This window comes from Trichechus manatus, unplaced genomic scaffold (genome assembly GCF_000243295.1).
Source record: "Trichechus manatus latirostris isolate Lorelei unplaced genomic scaffold, TriManLat1.0 scaffold00006, whole genome shotgun sequence".
Classification (NCBI taxonomy): domain Eukaryota; kingdom Metazoa; phylum Chordata; class Mammalia; order Sirenia; family Trichechidae; genus Trichechus; species Trichechus manatus.
This window is the reverse complement of record NW_004443942.1, coordinates 18,695,540-18,711,339: the sequence shown is the minus strand read 5'-3', so window position 1 is coordinate 18,711,339 and position 15,800 is coordinate 18,695,540. Positions and strand designations below refer to the sequence as shown.

The window sequence follows — 15,800 nt, the reverse complement described above, 5'->3', positions numbered from 1 at the left end:
ACCACATATTTGGTATATATTAGTTTGTATATGTGGAGTTCTACTAATTACATTTACAGCTCACAACAAAACTTCCTGTTATGTCTTGTTAACTCTGAGAGAAGAAATGAGAGAATTATATATGTGTCAAGGATTTCATTTTACTTGGATCCACGATCAACACCCATGGAAGGAGCAGCAGTCAAAACATCAAACGACACATTGCATTGGGCAAATTTGCTGCAAAAGACCTCTTTAAAGTATTAAAAAGCAAATATGTCACTTTAAGGGCTAAGGTGCACCTGACCCAAGCCATGGTGTTTTCAGTCACCTCATATGCGTGCAAAACCTGGACAATGAATAAAGAAGACCGAAGAAGAATTGATGCCTTTAAATTATGGTGTTGGCAAAGAATGTTGAATATACCACGGACTGCCAGAAGAACAAACAAGTCTGTCTTGGAAGAAATATAGCCAGATTGCTCCTTAGAAGCGAGGATGATGAGACTTCATCTGTTGTACTTTGGACATGTTATCTGGAGGGACCAGTCCCTGGAGAAAGAACATCATGACTGGTAAAGTAGAGGGTCAGCGAAAAAAGGGAAGACTCTCAACGAGATGGATTGACACAATGGCTGCACAATGGGCTCAAACATAGCAACAATTGTGAGGATGGTGCAGGTCCTGGCAGTGTTTCATTCTGTTGTACATAGGGCCACTACGAGTTGGAATCAACTCAATAGCACCAAATAACACTACAAATCTATTTTAAAAAATTGGAATGCAGAGAATAGCGTGGTGTGAATTCTCTCTAGTTATGTGTTTTTTTCTGATAAGTCAGTCATTTCTGTCTAGACTTTTTCTGATAAGACAATCAGTTTTCCTCTTACTTTGATACTTACCTAGATTCAGGTGTGCCAAGCTTAGAGGAAACTACATGGAGTGTCTCATTTTGTAAAGCAATAAATTATGGTTGTCCTTCTTTCTTTTTTTATTGGAAAGACAAAAATGAACCAAAATTGTGTGATATTTTATAGAATCACTGTTTACTCATATCAGATTATTATTTTGCCTTTCCATAGGATTAAAAGTTTTATTGTAATCTTAAGAATTTCACTGGTTGAAGCCAAATGTGTTTTCAGTGGGACCGACTCAGTAGTTTTATAATGGCAGTTCAGTAGTCTTTAAGTTTTGCTATATGGTAAACTTTTCAAAAACATGTCTTTTCCATAAAATGAACCTCAGGTATCTTCTTCAGGAAGCATGGGCTCATCCATGAAAATGACAGAAAAAAGATGAATCATGGAAGTATAGAATGTCAAGCTGAGAAGCCACACAACCTATTAGTTCAAATCCTTCATTTTACAGATGAGCAGGATTACATAGTAGCTAAATTGCAGTGCCTGGAGTTGAACCTGCTTCTTCTAACTCCAATTTTGATGCTGTTTCTCCAGTGTCCTGCTAGAGTATTTATGAAAAACAAAGGGTTTCCCTTCTCCCCATAATAGTATCTGACTAAAGGAGCATTGGGGCAAATGTTTAAACATAACAATTTCTGGAGACGTTGTTAATATCGTTCTTCTTAAAAGGATTTGAATTATTCTCAATGATGTAAAATTGTGAAATGTACATGAGGATTCATCTGAAGAAAAGTTTCATTCTAAGAAATTATAAAATTTGGTTCCTCAATTGCTAAGGCTATTTATGGTTCTTCCTGAGATTGTTCCAGGGTCTTGAGGCAGTATCGCTCCTGCTTTTTAACCTTGATAGGATTTAAGGGTTTGCTTTATATCTTGACTACCGCTGGGGAGGAGTTAACAGGATTCAAAAGATACTTAAGAAGGCTGAGTAATTAAAATCATGGGCTCTGGAGTTTACATTTCCTGTTATATACTTTCTTGTTGAATGGCCTCGGGAAGGTTAGTTTACCTCAGCAAGCCTCAGTTTCCCCATTTGTAAAGTGAGACTCTATGTGCAGTCTTATGTTTTGAGCATTCACTGCATGTTGGCTGCTGCTGCTGGTTTGCTGCTGTTGTTACTATCCTTCCCTAGCCAAAAAAGAAAATTCCAAACCTGCCTTGAGAAGGGCTAGTAAGAAGGAGTGCAAACTCCATTCCTGAATCTTAATGGAAGAACAGATGGGGAGAGAGGACTTGCCTACCTTGGTGCTTTCCTTTAAAAGAAAATTTCACTTGACTGAAATGATGAAAATGACTTTGGTGTGCTTGATTTCTTTTCTACCAGTATGTCTAATCTAGTAAAGAGAATGTTACACGTGAATTTTTATAGTGATTTTAAGAGAGAAGAGAAGCGAGGACTCAACCACAGAATTCAACACTAGATGAGAGGCAGAGGAACCTGAGTGAGACAGCTGACGCAGTGCATGCTGGGGCTTTCCCCTTGTGAGACTGTGTTAAATTGTCTTTCTTGGTGTTGATATTAAGTGGAATCTGGAAGGAGAAAGCCAACTTATAAGGCAGCTGCTAGGGAAGAAGGAAATGGTTAATAAAGTGTTTTGTAGCTGTTTGGATTAGCTAATTTTGGAGTTATATCATGGAGTGAGTTCTCTTCTTTCTGCTGACTCTGGAAGGGGAAGCTGCAGCTGGATTGCATACCTGTCGTGTATGCACTTGTCTCTAGCCTGCATCTGTTCATGGGCTAAAAATGAAATCCACTTAGAACTATTACCTGCGGGACTTTTATAAGTTTTTCAGAAAATATGACTGTGGTAGAGCTAGGACATTTTTCTATCCTTGACAGTGGCTCCAGAAGCCACGCTTGCCTGAAAATGTATTCGATCAGATCCTGGGGTATCCATTTGTTGATTTCTGTCAGGCGCAGTACTTTGAGTACTGGAGAATGGGAAGCCACACTGACCTACTCATTGTAGGTAGTTTGAAACTTCTTTTTCAAAGATACTTAAATGGGGAAAATCCAGGGTCTGGGTAAAGAAGAATCATGTTGGATGTTTCTAAATTATAGAGCATAATTTATAATAAAAGATTTAACTTTTTTATATTTTCTCATCATTGTATTCAGAGTCAAATTATGATTATTCCTATGTATGCCGTCTATGCTCATTTTTCTGGCTTTATAAATTTTCAGCACTCAATTACTTTTTCATTGAACTGAATGCTGTAAGTCTAATATTACTTAGTTAACGATCCTTTTAACTTTATGTTTTCCAGGGACATCAGTATGAACAACATTACTCAATTGCCAGAAGATGCATTTAAGAATTTTCCTTTTCTGGAAGAGCTGTAAGTATTTCTTTAAGAAATTCTTTTTGCTGTTCTCTTTGGAAGCTTCTACAACAGAGTTTGATGTTTGCTGTTAGGGGATATTCAGAAGTGTGCTTTGTGCAGAAGAAATTATGACTTTTTTGAGGAGGGGTCTTGACTTTTTTTTAAAGCAGTGTAATTGCTGAAGCTATTTTTGAAAGCCAGATCTAAAAAATGCTACTTTCATAGGACTTTTTTGCTGCAATTAGTTTAACCATGAACGCTGCAGTGACACAAGTTAATTACAGTGTTATGCTGAGATAACAAGGCTGCTATGTAATTACCACTGTTGCCAAAGGAGTTGCTGTATGGGTAACACAACCATATAAAAAAAAAAAAAAAAACACAAGGTGTTTCAGGGTCACGATAACAGTGGACAACTTTGACAGTTAGCAGAAAGCTGAGTGTGGTTTGAGGGTGCCCTCGGACATTTGTAGGTGACCTTTGGTGATGGGATGAAGGCATGGAACATCGTCCAGATCTCTAAAACTATTCTTATCTTTAAGAATGCTTCAGAACTTGTCATGTTGCATCTCACATTTCTAATTTCTGAGAAGATGAGTAGGGCTAAGGGAGAAGGGAGTGATCAGTGACAAAGGAATTGTAGGGAGGCTCTGTCTTTGAAACAGGTTTGTTAGTTGGATTGTTTTGGGGGACTTGCAAGTTTGGATAGATTAACAGTTTACATGTGGTAAAAACAATTTCCACATTATTTTAACCTCCATTCTGTCTTGTTCTCCATACTTTTTTGAAATTCATAATTGAAATAGGCACTTTCAAGTTTTAAAGGAATTAGGAAGTATCCCAGTTAGGAATTGGGAAATATAGCTATATTTTAAATCCAGGTGAAGAAACAAAATCAAACCTGAATCAAGTTAAATACAAGTTTTTAAAGACCAAGCTAATGGATTATGTAATATGTGGAGGTAAGAAGGTGACAGTTTGATACTAAGAACATCGAAGAGATATAGCCCTGAAGGAATCTAAATTCGTATTACAGATTGTGTGATACACCCCAGCTGTTGAATATTAGATCCATGTGTGATACACCCCAGCTGTTGAATATTAGATCCAAGTCCTGTGAATGCACCTATCTTAGCTCAGCCCCTCCCCCAGAATGGGGAACAGGACATAAACATAAGACATACTGATTCTACTACCTGCTTCTGATAGAATATTGAAATAGCAGTTAAGGGTTTAATAAAATCAAGGAGAACATTTTACTTCCCACACTACTTAGTTGAACCTAATGCTCCCACAGCAAAAACTGAACAGCGATTATTTGCCACTTACAAGCCTGTGAACTGGGTCAAGTTACTTAACCTCTCTGCTCAGTTTCTTCATAGATATAAGGTGGGGATAATAATAATCCCTCTCTCATAGTGTTCAGTGACTACAGAATGAATTAGCACATGCTAAATGCTGAGGACAGTGCCTGAAACAGTGAGCATTATGTAAATGTTAGCTCATTTATTTTAACATTTTAAAAGTTTATAGGGAAAAAGGGCACTTAGAATATACAGTATACATACACCAAATGTGATCTTTGGGTAAAAAAAATTAAGTGTATGCTAGTCTGCCTGTATTTTTTGTTTTTTCCTATAGTGAATGTTAATTATTTTTAATTAAAATTTTAAATTAAATTTAAAATGAGTGAACTATATATTTGGAGGCCCTCCCTTCCCTCGCCAAACTTTCAAGATTCTTTACCTGTTCCTTTTTATTTCACTTAGAAATAGGCTTTAGGATTATTAGGATTATTTTTTGGGCTTTAGGATTATTCTCTCTTTACAGAAGTGATTATGTGATGAAAGGACATTGACAAGTGGTTGCTCAGTCGTTGTATAACAGCTGTAAGATGTGTGATGATACCAGATAGGAAATGGAGAAACTCTCCTTGTTGGCGGGGAGGGCGTTGTATGCAGGCCACCTTTGTTGATGCCTTTGATTGCCAGTTATTCCTGAAGGATTTTATAGAGGGATCTGGATGGAGTCAAATCTGATTAATCTTTGCTTTGTAAAGTTCACATCTTGGATTTCTTAAAATCTCAAATGACTGAGCATATGTTAGCATCGTGAATTCTGTCAACCGAGACTTTTAATTGGAATCAAGTTAAATTTGACTGCTAGTTCTCTGTAGCTAGGTCAAGTTCTCTTCTTACTCTGCTAGCACAGTGATGAAGCCCATCCAATCAAGTCATGGCATTTCAGAAATGAATTCAATTAGGAGAGCTGATGGTTAATTTTAAAGACTAGTTCAAAGTGGTCTTTAATATTCTAGGAATTCTTCAGACATTCAAGGAAATTTGTTTTCCAAGTTAATATTAGCATGATAGAAAGCCATAGTTTTTCCTTCATAAAATGCTGTAGTTGATTTTGACATTCCAAAACGATGCTGCTATGACTATTGCAGTATTTCATAAGCAGCGTAAACGTTTGTCCAGAAGTCATCTGGAAGTCATTTAAGAGTGATTGTGAAGCTGAAGTGCCCTGAGTAGAAATGAATGCTTTGCCAAGGGTTTTTTCTATGATAATTAATGAGCTGTACTTTACAAGATGTGACCAGGTTTGGCCAAATTTAATAGGGTAATGTAGAATGCTTGGAGTAGTTGAGTGGCACTTCCCAACAATACATAAGAAGTATTAATAGATATTTGCACCTTCACTTATTCTCTAAACAAGCACTGAATCATACTCTATGCCAAACCTTATGGTAGGTACCAGGGATACAGAGACTAGTAAGCATGGTCCTTTTCCTTGAAGAGGTGACAGTTTGCTAGAGCTGTGCTGTCCAATGAGATAGCTACTAGTCACATGAGACTATTTAAATTTAGTGTAATTAAAATTAAATAAAATCTAAAATCCAGTTCTTTAGTTGCACTAGCCACATTTCAAGTGCTCAATAGCCACATGTGGTTAGTAGGTACCATACTGGAAAGTGCCCATGTAGCTCATCTCCATCACTACAGAAAGTTCAGTTCGGCACTGTTGTCCTAGAGGGAGAGATGGAGCTACTAACACTTGGTGCAGCATGGTGAAGGTCGACACTAAAGTGTGTGCAGGGTCACTGGAAGCCTAGAAGCATCATATTTCCTTGAAATTACAGGATTTGGGAAACACTTTCGAGAGTAACTTTAGCTGAGTCTTGGAGGACGCGTAGGAATTAGCCAGATGAGGATGCGTGTAGTAAGGATGTTCCAGGAAGAACTTTATAGCATGTGCCTAGAGGTAGAAATTTCAGAAATGTTAGGACACATGAAGTGGTTCCATTATGGCAGGGTTGAGATAGATATAGAGAAATGTCAGGAGACAAGGCCAGAACATGAAAAGACTTCTTAAGCTAAGGAATTTAGACTTTATCGTGAAGGAGTTTAATTCGCTATGAGGGGTAGGCAATAGGGAGGAGACTAGGATTTTTGCCCGAAACAACTGGATGCCATTCAAACACAGAGAACCAGTCTGTTTAGAGCATGAAGAATTCAGTTTTATAAAGGTGTGATGATAAGTAGCATGTGTATAAAGCTTTACAACGTACAAAAGTCTGTTCTCGTTTGATTATCAAACTCTGAAAGCAAAATCAGTTTTACAAAGGCAGAAGCTGAAAGGAAGAGGTTAAATGCCTCCTTCATGTTCATGTGCCTGGTGTACAGTTTTGCTGGGACTTGAAGTCAGGTCTCTGGAGCCGTGTTCTTTCTACAACACTGAATGATGTATATGTATTCTCACAGGAAATATTTCATCCAATTTCTTCAATGAAATGTACTTTAGATACTGTTATTGCCAGTTTCATTTTCACATTTAACTTACTTTTGAAAGTTTTGTAACTCATAAACATCTTTAGCCAGTAATTATCTTTCTTTTCTCTGGGAATAGAAAGACATGGGTTGTGGCCCTAAATTCAATACTCACAGAATCTAAAGTACAAAAAGTCTCTTGACTTTTGTACTTTAATTTTCTCATCTTTAAATCAGGGATAATACCTGTCCTGTCTGTCCTCACAGGACTATTGTAAAGGGAAAACAGGATAATATATGTGCTTTGTGACCATAAAGTGCTATATCCATGTGAGGTAAGGTAAATCACCTAATCATCGTAAACATTGCAGTCTTTCTTTTTCTTGAAGTATTTGGGAAGAGGTTAATTTTCTTGGGGAATGGAGTTGGAGTGGCCCACTATAGATTTCTGTTTAGAAATGTAAAAGGAAAGCTAGAATTTTTGAAAAGCACTCATTAAGCATCAGCAGGAGCTGTTTATCTGATATGCTACCACAAGTGGTTTTGGCTCTCCTTTAGACCTCTCAGCATTGGTAGCCATTTGGGGGATGGCTGAAATTTGGTTTAGTTAGAAACAGTAGAAGGAATGTCCAACTCCTTCTCCATAGTCTATCACTGAAAAGTCCCCGTGGATGTTCCTTTGGGCTTAGGTGTTGCGACAGCAGAAGCCACTGCCAGCTTTGGCACTTGTACAGCTATTGTCTAATACACGTTATATGACTAGGATAAGTCCACTCACTTTAAAATGTATTTTGACTTTGGAAGACTCTACAATGCTAAAGTCTAATTTAGGTGTTCAAGTACGAGTTCAAGATCACTGGTTGTTTTATCGTCTGCAGGATAATTAATTCTAAATGGAAGCGTTATTTTAGAAAAGGAGACTAGTAAATAATTTGAACAGGTAGGTTTAAAATCAAATACAAATAGGAATAGGAGAAAACGAAATAGTTCTAAATAGTTTAATTTGGCTAGTACTTATATATATAACATTCTGTACCAAAATAATTTCAGACTTGTAAAACGTTGCAAGTATAAAGAATTTTCACACATACCCTTCACTCAGATTCCCCAAATGTTAACATTTGCCATGTTTTTTTCTCTGTCTCTCCACACACACATGCATAACATGTATGTACTTTTTAAAAATGTACTATTTGCTCCTTTACCTCTAAATATTGCAATGTTTATTCTACTGAAGGATATTCTCTTAAATGACCGCAGTGCAGTCATCAAACTCAGAAAACTAGCATTGATAAATATTCTTTAATCTATAATTCATATTCAGTTTTCAATAGATATCTCACTAATGTCCTTTATAGCAGAAGAAGGAAAAAAAAAAAATTCTGGTCCAGGATATAATCCAGGATCACAAGTTACATCTGGTTGCTACATCTCAATAATTGATTTAAAATTTCTGAAACTATTTTTTCATAGTCTCTACCTGGGGTACTGAAGAAACTAAAATGGTCAAACCTGGAAAAGGGGAATTATTTTAGGGTACAATAGAAATTGTCACCCATAGTCTATCAAGAGTTTATTTTGTACAAAAAACTTAATACATACTACTTGATTTAATGCTCACAGGGCCCTTAAGAGGTAGATAGAATTTATCATCATCAATTTACAGATGAGGATATGGAGGCTTTAAAGAGATGGGAAAAAACAAAAACAAAAAAACACCTTACTGTGGTCATCTAGTAAACAGCAGAGCTGGGGTTTGAATCTACGTTGATCTGATTCAAGTCTTTCCTCTTATCTTCTACACTATTTTGCTATACTCTTACCTGCAGAGGTAGTGGATTGGAGGAAAGCTTAAGGGGCCATCTGCTCATTATCAAAAGTGGTTAGTTGCCCAACATTTCCCTCAATAAGTTCACTGAACAAAAATATTAAGAAGGAACTGTGTACATTGATGCTGTCCTATCTAGCCATACCATTTTACAGATGAAAGTATCAAGACACAATAGTAGATAAGTGGCTTGCCCAAGGTACCACAGTTAGTAGGTAACAGAGCTAGAGTTAGACCTACATAGTTCAAAGCTGTTTCCACTATATCCTATCAGCTTTTATATCTCTAAGATGTATGGATAGTCTCGAATATCTTTCTTGTTTATTTAGAGCTGTGGAAAGTAGCTATTGTTCTCTTCAAGTACTTATAAGGAATTTCGTTCGTTTCCAAGCTAAAGTTTGACTCATTAATGTTTACTCCCTTGATGAAACCTTTTCAGATAAGCTCTATCAACTGCAGTAATTTCCCAGAAAAAGCAAAACTGTTCCTTGGTTGTTTTGGTGATTTTTGGCAGTTACAAATACTGTATTATTTGGGACCATTCTCTCGTTCCACCTTATAACCCTCTGGTAGGATGACTTGGTAGCAAAGGTCACTACCCTTACTGTTGGGAAGTGCACAGTGAGGTTGAGCTCGTAGAAGTATTATTTGTCTGATTCGTTCTATCTCCTGTGAAGTGTCATTTGGGGAGATCTCATATTAGGGACGAAGAGTGAGAAGAGGGAAACGAGAAGGGAGCTTGCATTAATTGGAAGCCTACTGTGTGCTGGATAGGCCCTCCAAGAACGTAGTTGTTTTTTCAGTTATAAAATTCTGTGAGCTATATTTATCCCCATTTTGCTGATGAGGAAGCTGAGATTTTTTCCTCAGAGTTTAGTAACTTGCCCAAGGTCACATAGCTAGTTAGTAATAAAGCCAGATTTCAATCCCAGGTTTGAGTATGCCCCTGTACATGTGGGAAGGATCAGGAAAGACTTATTAGACAATTTATTAATTAAGCATACTTATGTTAGTCAAGGCACTATGTCCAGTGTTGCTGAATTAAATGAGATTCTTGCCTTCAAGGAAGGTGAAATGTATACTAGAGTTAAGGGAGTTCAAAGAAGAGGGGAGATTACTTCTAGCAAGAAAGATTAAGGAAGACCTCATCAAAGAGCTGGCATTTCTGCAGAGCCTTGAGGGATGGTAGGAGTTATTCATGAAGACATGTGGAAAAAAGGAGCATGAGCAAAGATATGAAGACAGATTGGGGTAGGTAGTAGAAATGGTGTGTTGTTCAATCTGGCTGGAGTGCTGAATTCTTAAAAGGAAGTTTCAGGAAAGGAAGCTAGAGTTTGGGGCCAGACTGAGGCATTACTTGGCACACTAAGGAGGAGGTTAAGCTTTTGAGTGGCTATTGAAGGTCTTTGAACTAGGGAATGGCTTGTTCAGATAAGACCTTCAATAAATATAATCTCAAAGCAGAGTAGAATACTTGGAATTGAGAGAGGGCAGAGAGACAAATGAAGATGTGAATGGCAATAGTCCAGGTGAGAATTAAGAGAATCTGAATTAGGGCAGTGGTGATGAGAAGGAAGAGGAAACCTAGGAAAAAGTATTATGGAAGAGGGCTACTCAGCTGGAGTGATGGGGTGACACAGATAGCACTTAATTTTAAGATGACCAGGAGTCTGGTGGTGCCTTTGACAAAATTAAAGCAATACAGGAAGAGAAAGTGTTTCAGAAGGGAGGGTATTAAATTCAGTTTGGAATATAGATATTGAGTTTAGGTGGGATATGGATAGGGGCAACCAGAAATATAGAACTGGAATCCAGGATAGATATTAGTTATTATCATGAGTATAGATTTGGGAGTCTTTTATTTTGAGGTGATTACTGGAAGCATTAAATTGAAAGAGCTTGCCAAGAAAGAGAGGGTAGAAGAAAAGGGAAGGAGGCCAAAGACAACTCCTTGGGAAACATTTGAATCAGGGTGTGGGAAGAAGACCAACTGCCAGAGGAGCAGGATAACTAGGGCAGAACTATGCCCCAGGAGCCGTGGGAGGAGAGGTTTTTCACAAAGAAATGAGGAAACAACACTCACATGCCGGAGAGAGATGCCCATGTCCAGATATTGACAAAAGGCCTTGACTTTTTTAGAATTTTTAGAATCATTTTAGTAGGGTGGTGAGACTGACTTTAAGAAGGTTTTTTTTTTGTCAAGAAACAAGCATTTGGGGTATCTGATTTGTGGGGAATGAAAAAGTTTGAAATATGCACTGTATTTGGCAAGAGTCGTCTGGTTCTAAGAGACTGAGACCCAGCTTAGGCATAATAGAAGCTTTATTGTTTCATGTAGAACTAGAAAGTTCAGAGGTGGAGTTGACTTCAGATGGTACTGGATCTAGGAGTTTAAAAGTTCTCATTAGAGTTTTCTCATGCTCTCTATTTCGTACCTTCAGTTGTCTCTCCTTTTGTGTTTTGCCTTCATTCTTTCCTATTGCAAATGGTCTATCTTCATATAGTTGGAAATCTAACCTTCAATAGTCCAAGTACTCATCTTTGCATTTTGAGATCCAAAATGAAATCTGAATTCTTCCTTGTTGCATTCAGCGGAAAAGTCCTAGGAGGACACTGATTTGTCAGACTTGAATCAATCACTCTGTTCAGGATGATACGGTCCAACCTGGGTCATAGACTCATTCTTGCTAGGACTACTTGGAGTGGGAAAAGTCCTCAAAGGAAATAGAAGATGGGAGGAAAGAAGGCATGTTGGGTAGCAAGAAACCATAGCTGTCATAGTCCACGATAATCTGGGAAATGTTTGTTTAATTGGGTCAATCTGAAATGAACAAAAGGATTGTTAAGATAGAAAGGTCCCAGTTAAAGCCTAGATGATATAAATTTGTACTGGAATCAACTGGCTTTGTAACTTTGTCCTATACTGCTTAGCAGCCCAGGAGCAGAGAAAATGAAAGATATGATGTACGGAGAATTTGGGTTTGAAAAGTCAGAATTTCTTGTCGTTGTGTGCCATCAAGTCGAGTCTGACTCTTAGCAACCTTATAGGATGCAGTAGAACTGCCCCATAGGGTTTCTAGGTAGAAATCTTTACGGAAGCAGATCGCCAGGTCTTTTGTCCTGTGGAGTGGCTAGTGTGTTCCAATCGCTGACCTTTCAGTTAGCAGCCAGACTCTTTTATTTATTTGTTTATTGTACTTCAGATGAAAGTTTACAGAGCAAACCAGCTTCTCATTAAACAAGTAATATACGTATCGTTTTGTGACATTGGTTGCCAATCCCACAACACGTCAACACTCTCCCCTTCTCGACCTTAGATTCCCCATTACCAGTTCTCCTGTCCTCTCCTTCCTTCTCGTCCTTGCCCCTGTGTCCATTTAGTCTCGTTTTGTTTTATGGAGCAGCCAAACTCTTTAACGATTGGGCCTCCAAGGCTCCTTTCATAAGGGAATAAAATCCAAAAAACCAAACCCACTGCCTTCGAGTCAGTTCCAACTCATAGCAAGGCTATAGAACAAAGTGTGAGTGCCTCATAGAGTTTCCAAGGAGCTGCTGGTGGATTTGAACTGCTGACCTTTTGGTTAGCAGCCAAGCTCTTAACCACTGTGCTGCAGGGCTCCTCATAAGAGAATAGGAAGAATTAAACAGGAGAAGCAAGTGCTTCATTGTTATGAAGTGATTGACATGATATTCAGAAAGTATAGAGAGGCAGATGAAGCCACAGTTTGCTGGTTCATTTATTTATTTTAATCAAAGCTAATAATTTGTTCTTTGACTCAAAATATTAGTGACTACAAGTAAATGAAAATGTATCTCATTCTCTTCTAGCATGCTTGAATTTTCCTGCAAGAAAATAGACTAAGTCATTTCTTTCATGTATTGTTTACTCTTACACAAGCCATGCTTATTCAACACAATATTATATGCTTTAGTGGAACCTGTAATTCAAGAATTTGTCCATTATTTTCCGTTGTTCACTACCTGTTACTTTGGGCTACTTGTACTTTTCAAAAGGATCATATTTGAGATGCTAGAAATGTTTGTATCATACTTGGCTTTAAAAAAAATCATAAAGTTAATGGATGCTCAATTTAAAAAATCTGGATGTACAGAGGAGTCTTCGTGGCACAGTGGTTAAGCTGTTGACTGCTAACCAAAAGGTTGGCAGTTTGAGTCCACCATCTGCTCTTTGGAAACCCTGTGGAGCAGTTCCACTCTGTTCTGTGGGGTTGCTATGAGTCAGAATCGACTTGACGGCAATGGGTTTAGATGTACAGAAAGATAGAATAGAGGGGAAAAAAATCTCACATTATCTCATCTCTGAGAAGCAACCATGGTTAATATTTTCTTGTATATCCTTCTCCTTCCAGACTTTTCTTTGATTTTATGTATGCAATTTCTTTTTAAAAAATGGAATCTTAGATATTATACATTTTTACTATGTTGATAATTTAATATCTTATAATCTTCCCATACTAGTAGATTTTTTTTAAGTCATCATTTAATGAATATGGGTATTTCATTGTTTGGATCCATCACATTTTATTTAACTGAACTTATACTGCTAGAGTGTTTGTTTGTTTACTCTGTGTTGCTATTATAAACAACTGTTTTAGAAACATTCTTATCCTACCTTTGTCTATGTGTATTAAATATACTGTGTTTATCTGTGCTGATTTTACCACTGCCTCACATGCTCTCTCTTCCTAAGCCTTTGTATCAGGATTAGGTTTGATTATATATGACAGAAAATGTAAAATAACAGTAGCTTAAGAATATAAGGTTCTTTTTGGTTTTGGTTTTTAAAAACCCCATTGCCGTCGAGTCGATTCCAACTCATAGCAATCCTATAAGACAGAGTAGAACTGCACCATTGGGGTTCCAAGACTGTAATCTTTACGGAATCAGACTGCCACATCTTTCTCCTATGGAGTGGCTGATGGGTTTGAACCACCAATCTTTGGTTAGCAGCTGAGCACTTAACCACTGCACTACCAGGGCTCTTTTTTTAAGTATATAAAAATATTAAATCTGAAGCCTAGCCTCCTGGAGCTACTATGGTGCATCACAGAGTCAGCAGGGATGCAGGGCCCAATGTTCTGCTCTGCAATTCTTAGGGCATAACTTCCATCTCATGATCACAAGGTGACTGCCCTCTGGAGCTGAAGCTATCATGACTGAATTCCCAGCAGCGGGGAGGGTGAAGGGGGAAGGAAAGACAGGGCTATTTCCCAGCAGCCAACTTCCTTTAAGAAGCCATCTTGATCATACCATACAATACTTTTGCTCACATTTCATTGGCCAGAACTTAGTCATATGGGCACACTTAGCAACAGGGGTGCTGAGAAATGTAACCATTGAGTTGGTCGTATTGTTGTCTGGAATAAAATCAAGGTTCTAGGTAAAAAGGCAAGAATGGTTATTGGTTAGGCAATTCGTTAGAGTACTTTTGGCAGCAGGTAAGAAAACTCATTTCAAATTAGTTTAAACAATAAGGAAATGTATTATCTTGCATAAAAAGGTGCTAAAACTGTTCCAGGATTGATGAATGGAGTTGCTTGGCCATATCATCAAGAACCCAGGTTCTCTCCATCTTCCTAGTCCGATGTCCCTAGTAGGGGCTGTGTCCTCAGGCTCCACTATGGCTAGGATTTCTCCACATATTATATTAGCACATGATGACATCTAGAGGAAGAAGAGGGCCATCCTTTCTAGTGTTTCTTGCCTTAGGAGGAAATTACCTTTCTTAGAAGCCCTCAGAAAACTTCCTCTCACTTCATAGACCAGATCTGGGGTCACAGGCTCACCCCTCACCAGTCACTGAGAAGGAGACTGGGATAACCATGACTGGTTAAGACCAGTCAGAATTTACTTGTGGAACTGAGTCCTGTGGAAGAGGGCATACTTGAACAAACCTAAGCTTTTCCATGAAGGCATGAATGGGTGTTTGGTTGGCAATCAGCACTGTCTGCCATGTTTCCTCTCTGTGCTATTCAAATCATATCCATTTTGTACAGTTAACTTCAGGCCCTTTTTGTCATACAAAGTCTTCCCTGGTCTCCTTTTCTGAACTCCTCTTGCACTCTGTCTCTCTTCCTCACCACTTAGCGCTGAATTGCATGCCTTGTTATATTTTATTCTCGGTGTGTCACTGTGTACTTGTTTCCTCAATTTCACTGGCTTTTTTCTAAGAGTAGGGCTATTATCACAATTTCCCCTTTATGACCTTTGGTGACAGTAACTACATTTTTGAATGGAGGGTGGGGTTAAGACAAAGAATTTCTTGCCATTTGTGAGTTTATTGATGTAAGAAGCTTTATGAGCCTTTATAAAAATCAAATTCCATTGGAGTTTTATATCTAATGAATTATCTTTATTTAAAAGAAATGGAATGAGAAATGTCCTGGGAAAACTAAGTACTTAACTTGGTCATATCTATGGTTCTTGGCCAGTAGTAGAAGCTCAATAAATATTTGTTGGTTGGCGTTAGTTGGAAATTTTTTTTAAAGCTAGTAGCGTATTATTTTCTCACATGGGTGGATATTGCCAGAGGATAAATGATGAGGTCATCAGGATAACTTTGCTCAGGAAATGTAACCATTGCCAAGGTTTTTATTGATTTACCTAGAAAATAATGTTTGCTGTAGATTGCTATAAGAGGAAGTGGGAAACAAAAAAGCCAGTTGGGTATAGGTGGAACTTGAATTTCTTTAATTGAATAAAGCTCTTTAGTATGTACAAAAATACCAGTTGGCCCTGAGGAGAAGCCTGTAGACCCACTTTTAGCTGGGACATGTTTATTTTTTATTAAGCATTACTGCTTTAATTTTTGTGCTTTAAGTTCCTTGACATTATACTGAATTTAATAATTTGCTTTTAAAGACCTTGGGAATTTCCATAATAAGGGTTCTTAATACATGCATGCTCTCAAAACATATTCAGATCTTACATATACTTACATAAAAGTTGTATAAAGATG

General features: G+C 37.8%; 1 protein-coding gene across 2 annotated transcripts in view; it reads left to right on the top strand.

The window, feature by feature from the left end:
- LGR4 (leucine rich repeat containing G protein-coupled receptor 4) overlaps positions 1–15,800 on the top strand; it is a 121,582-nt gene that overhangs the window by 56,220 nt on the left and 49,562 nt on the right. Inside the window, exon 2 of one of the 2 annotated variants that reach the window (XM_004369730.2) lies at positions 3,167–3,238. The exons of the other annotated variant lie outside the window; for it this stretch is intronic. Coding sequence (XP_004369787.1) covers positions 3,167–3,238 — 72 coding nt within the window. The remainder of the gene's footprint in view (positions 1–3,166; positions 3,239–15,800) is intronic. 2 annotated transcript variants of the gene reach the window in all.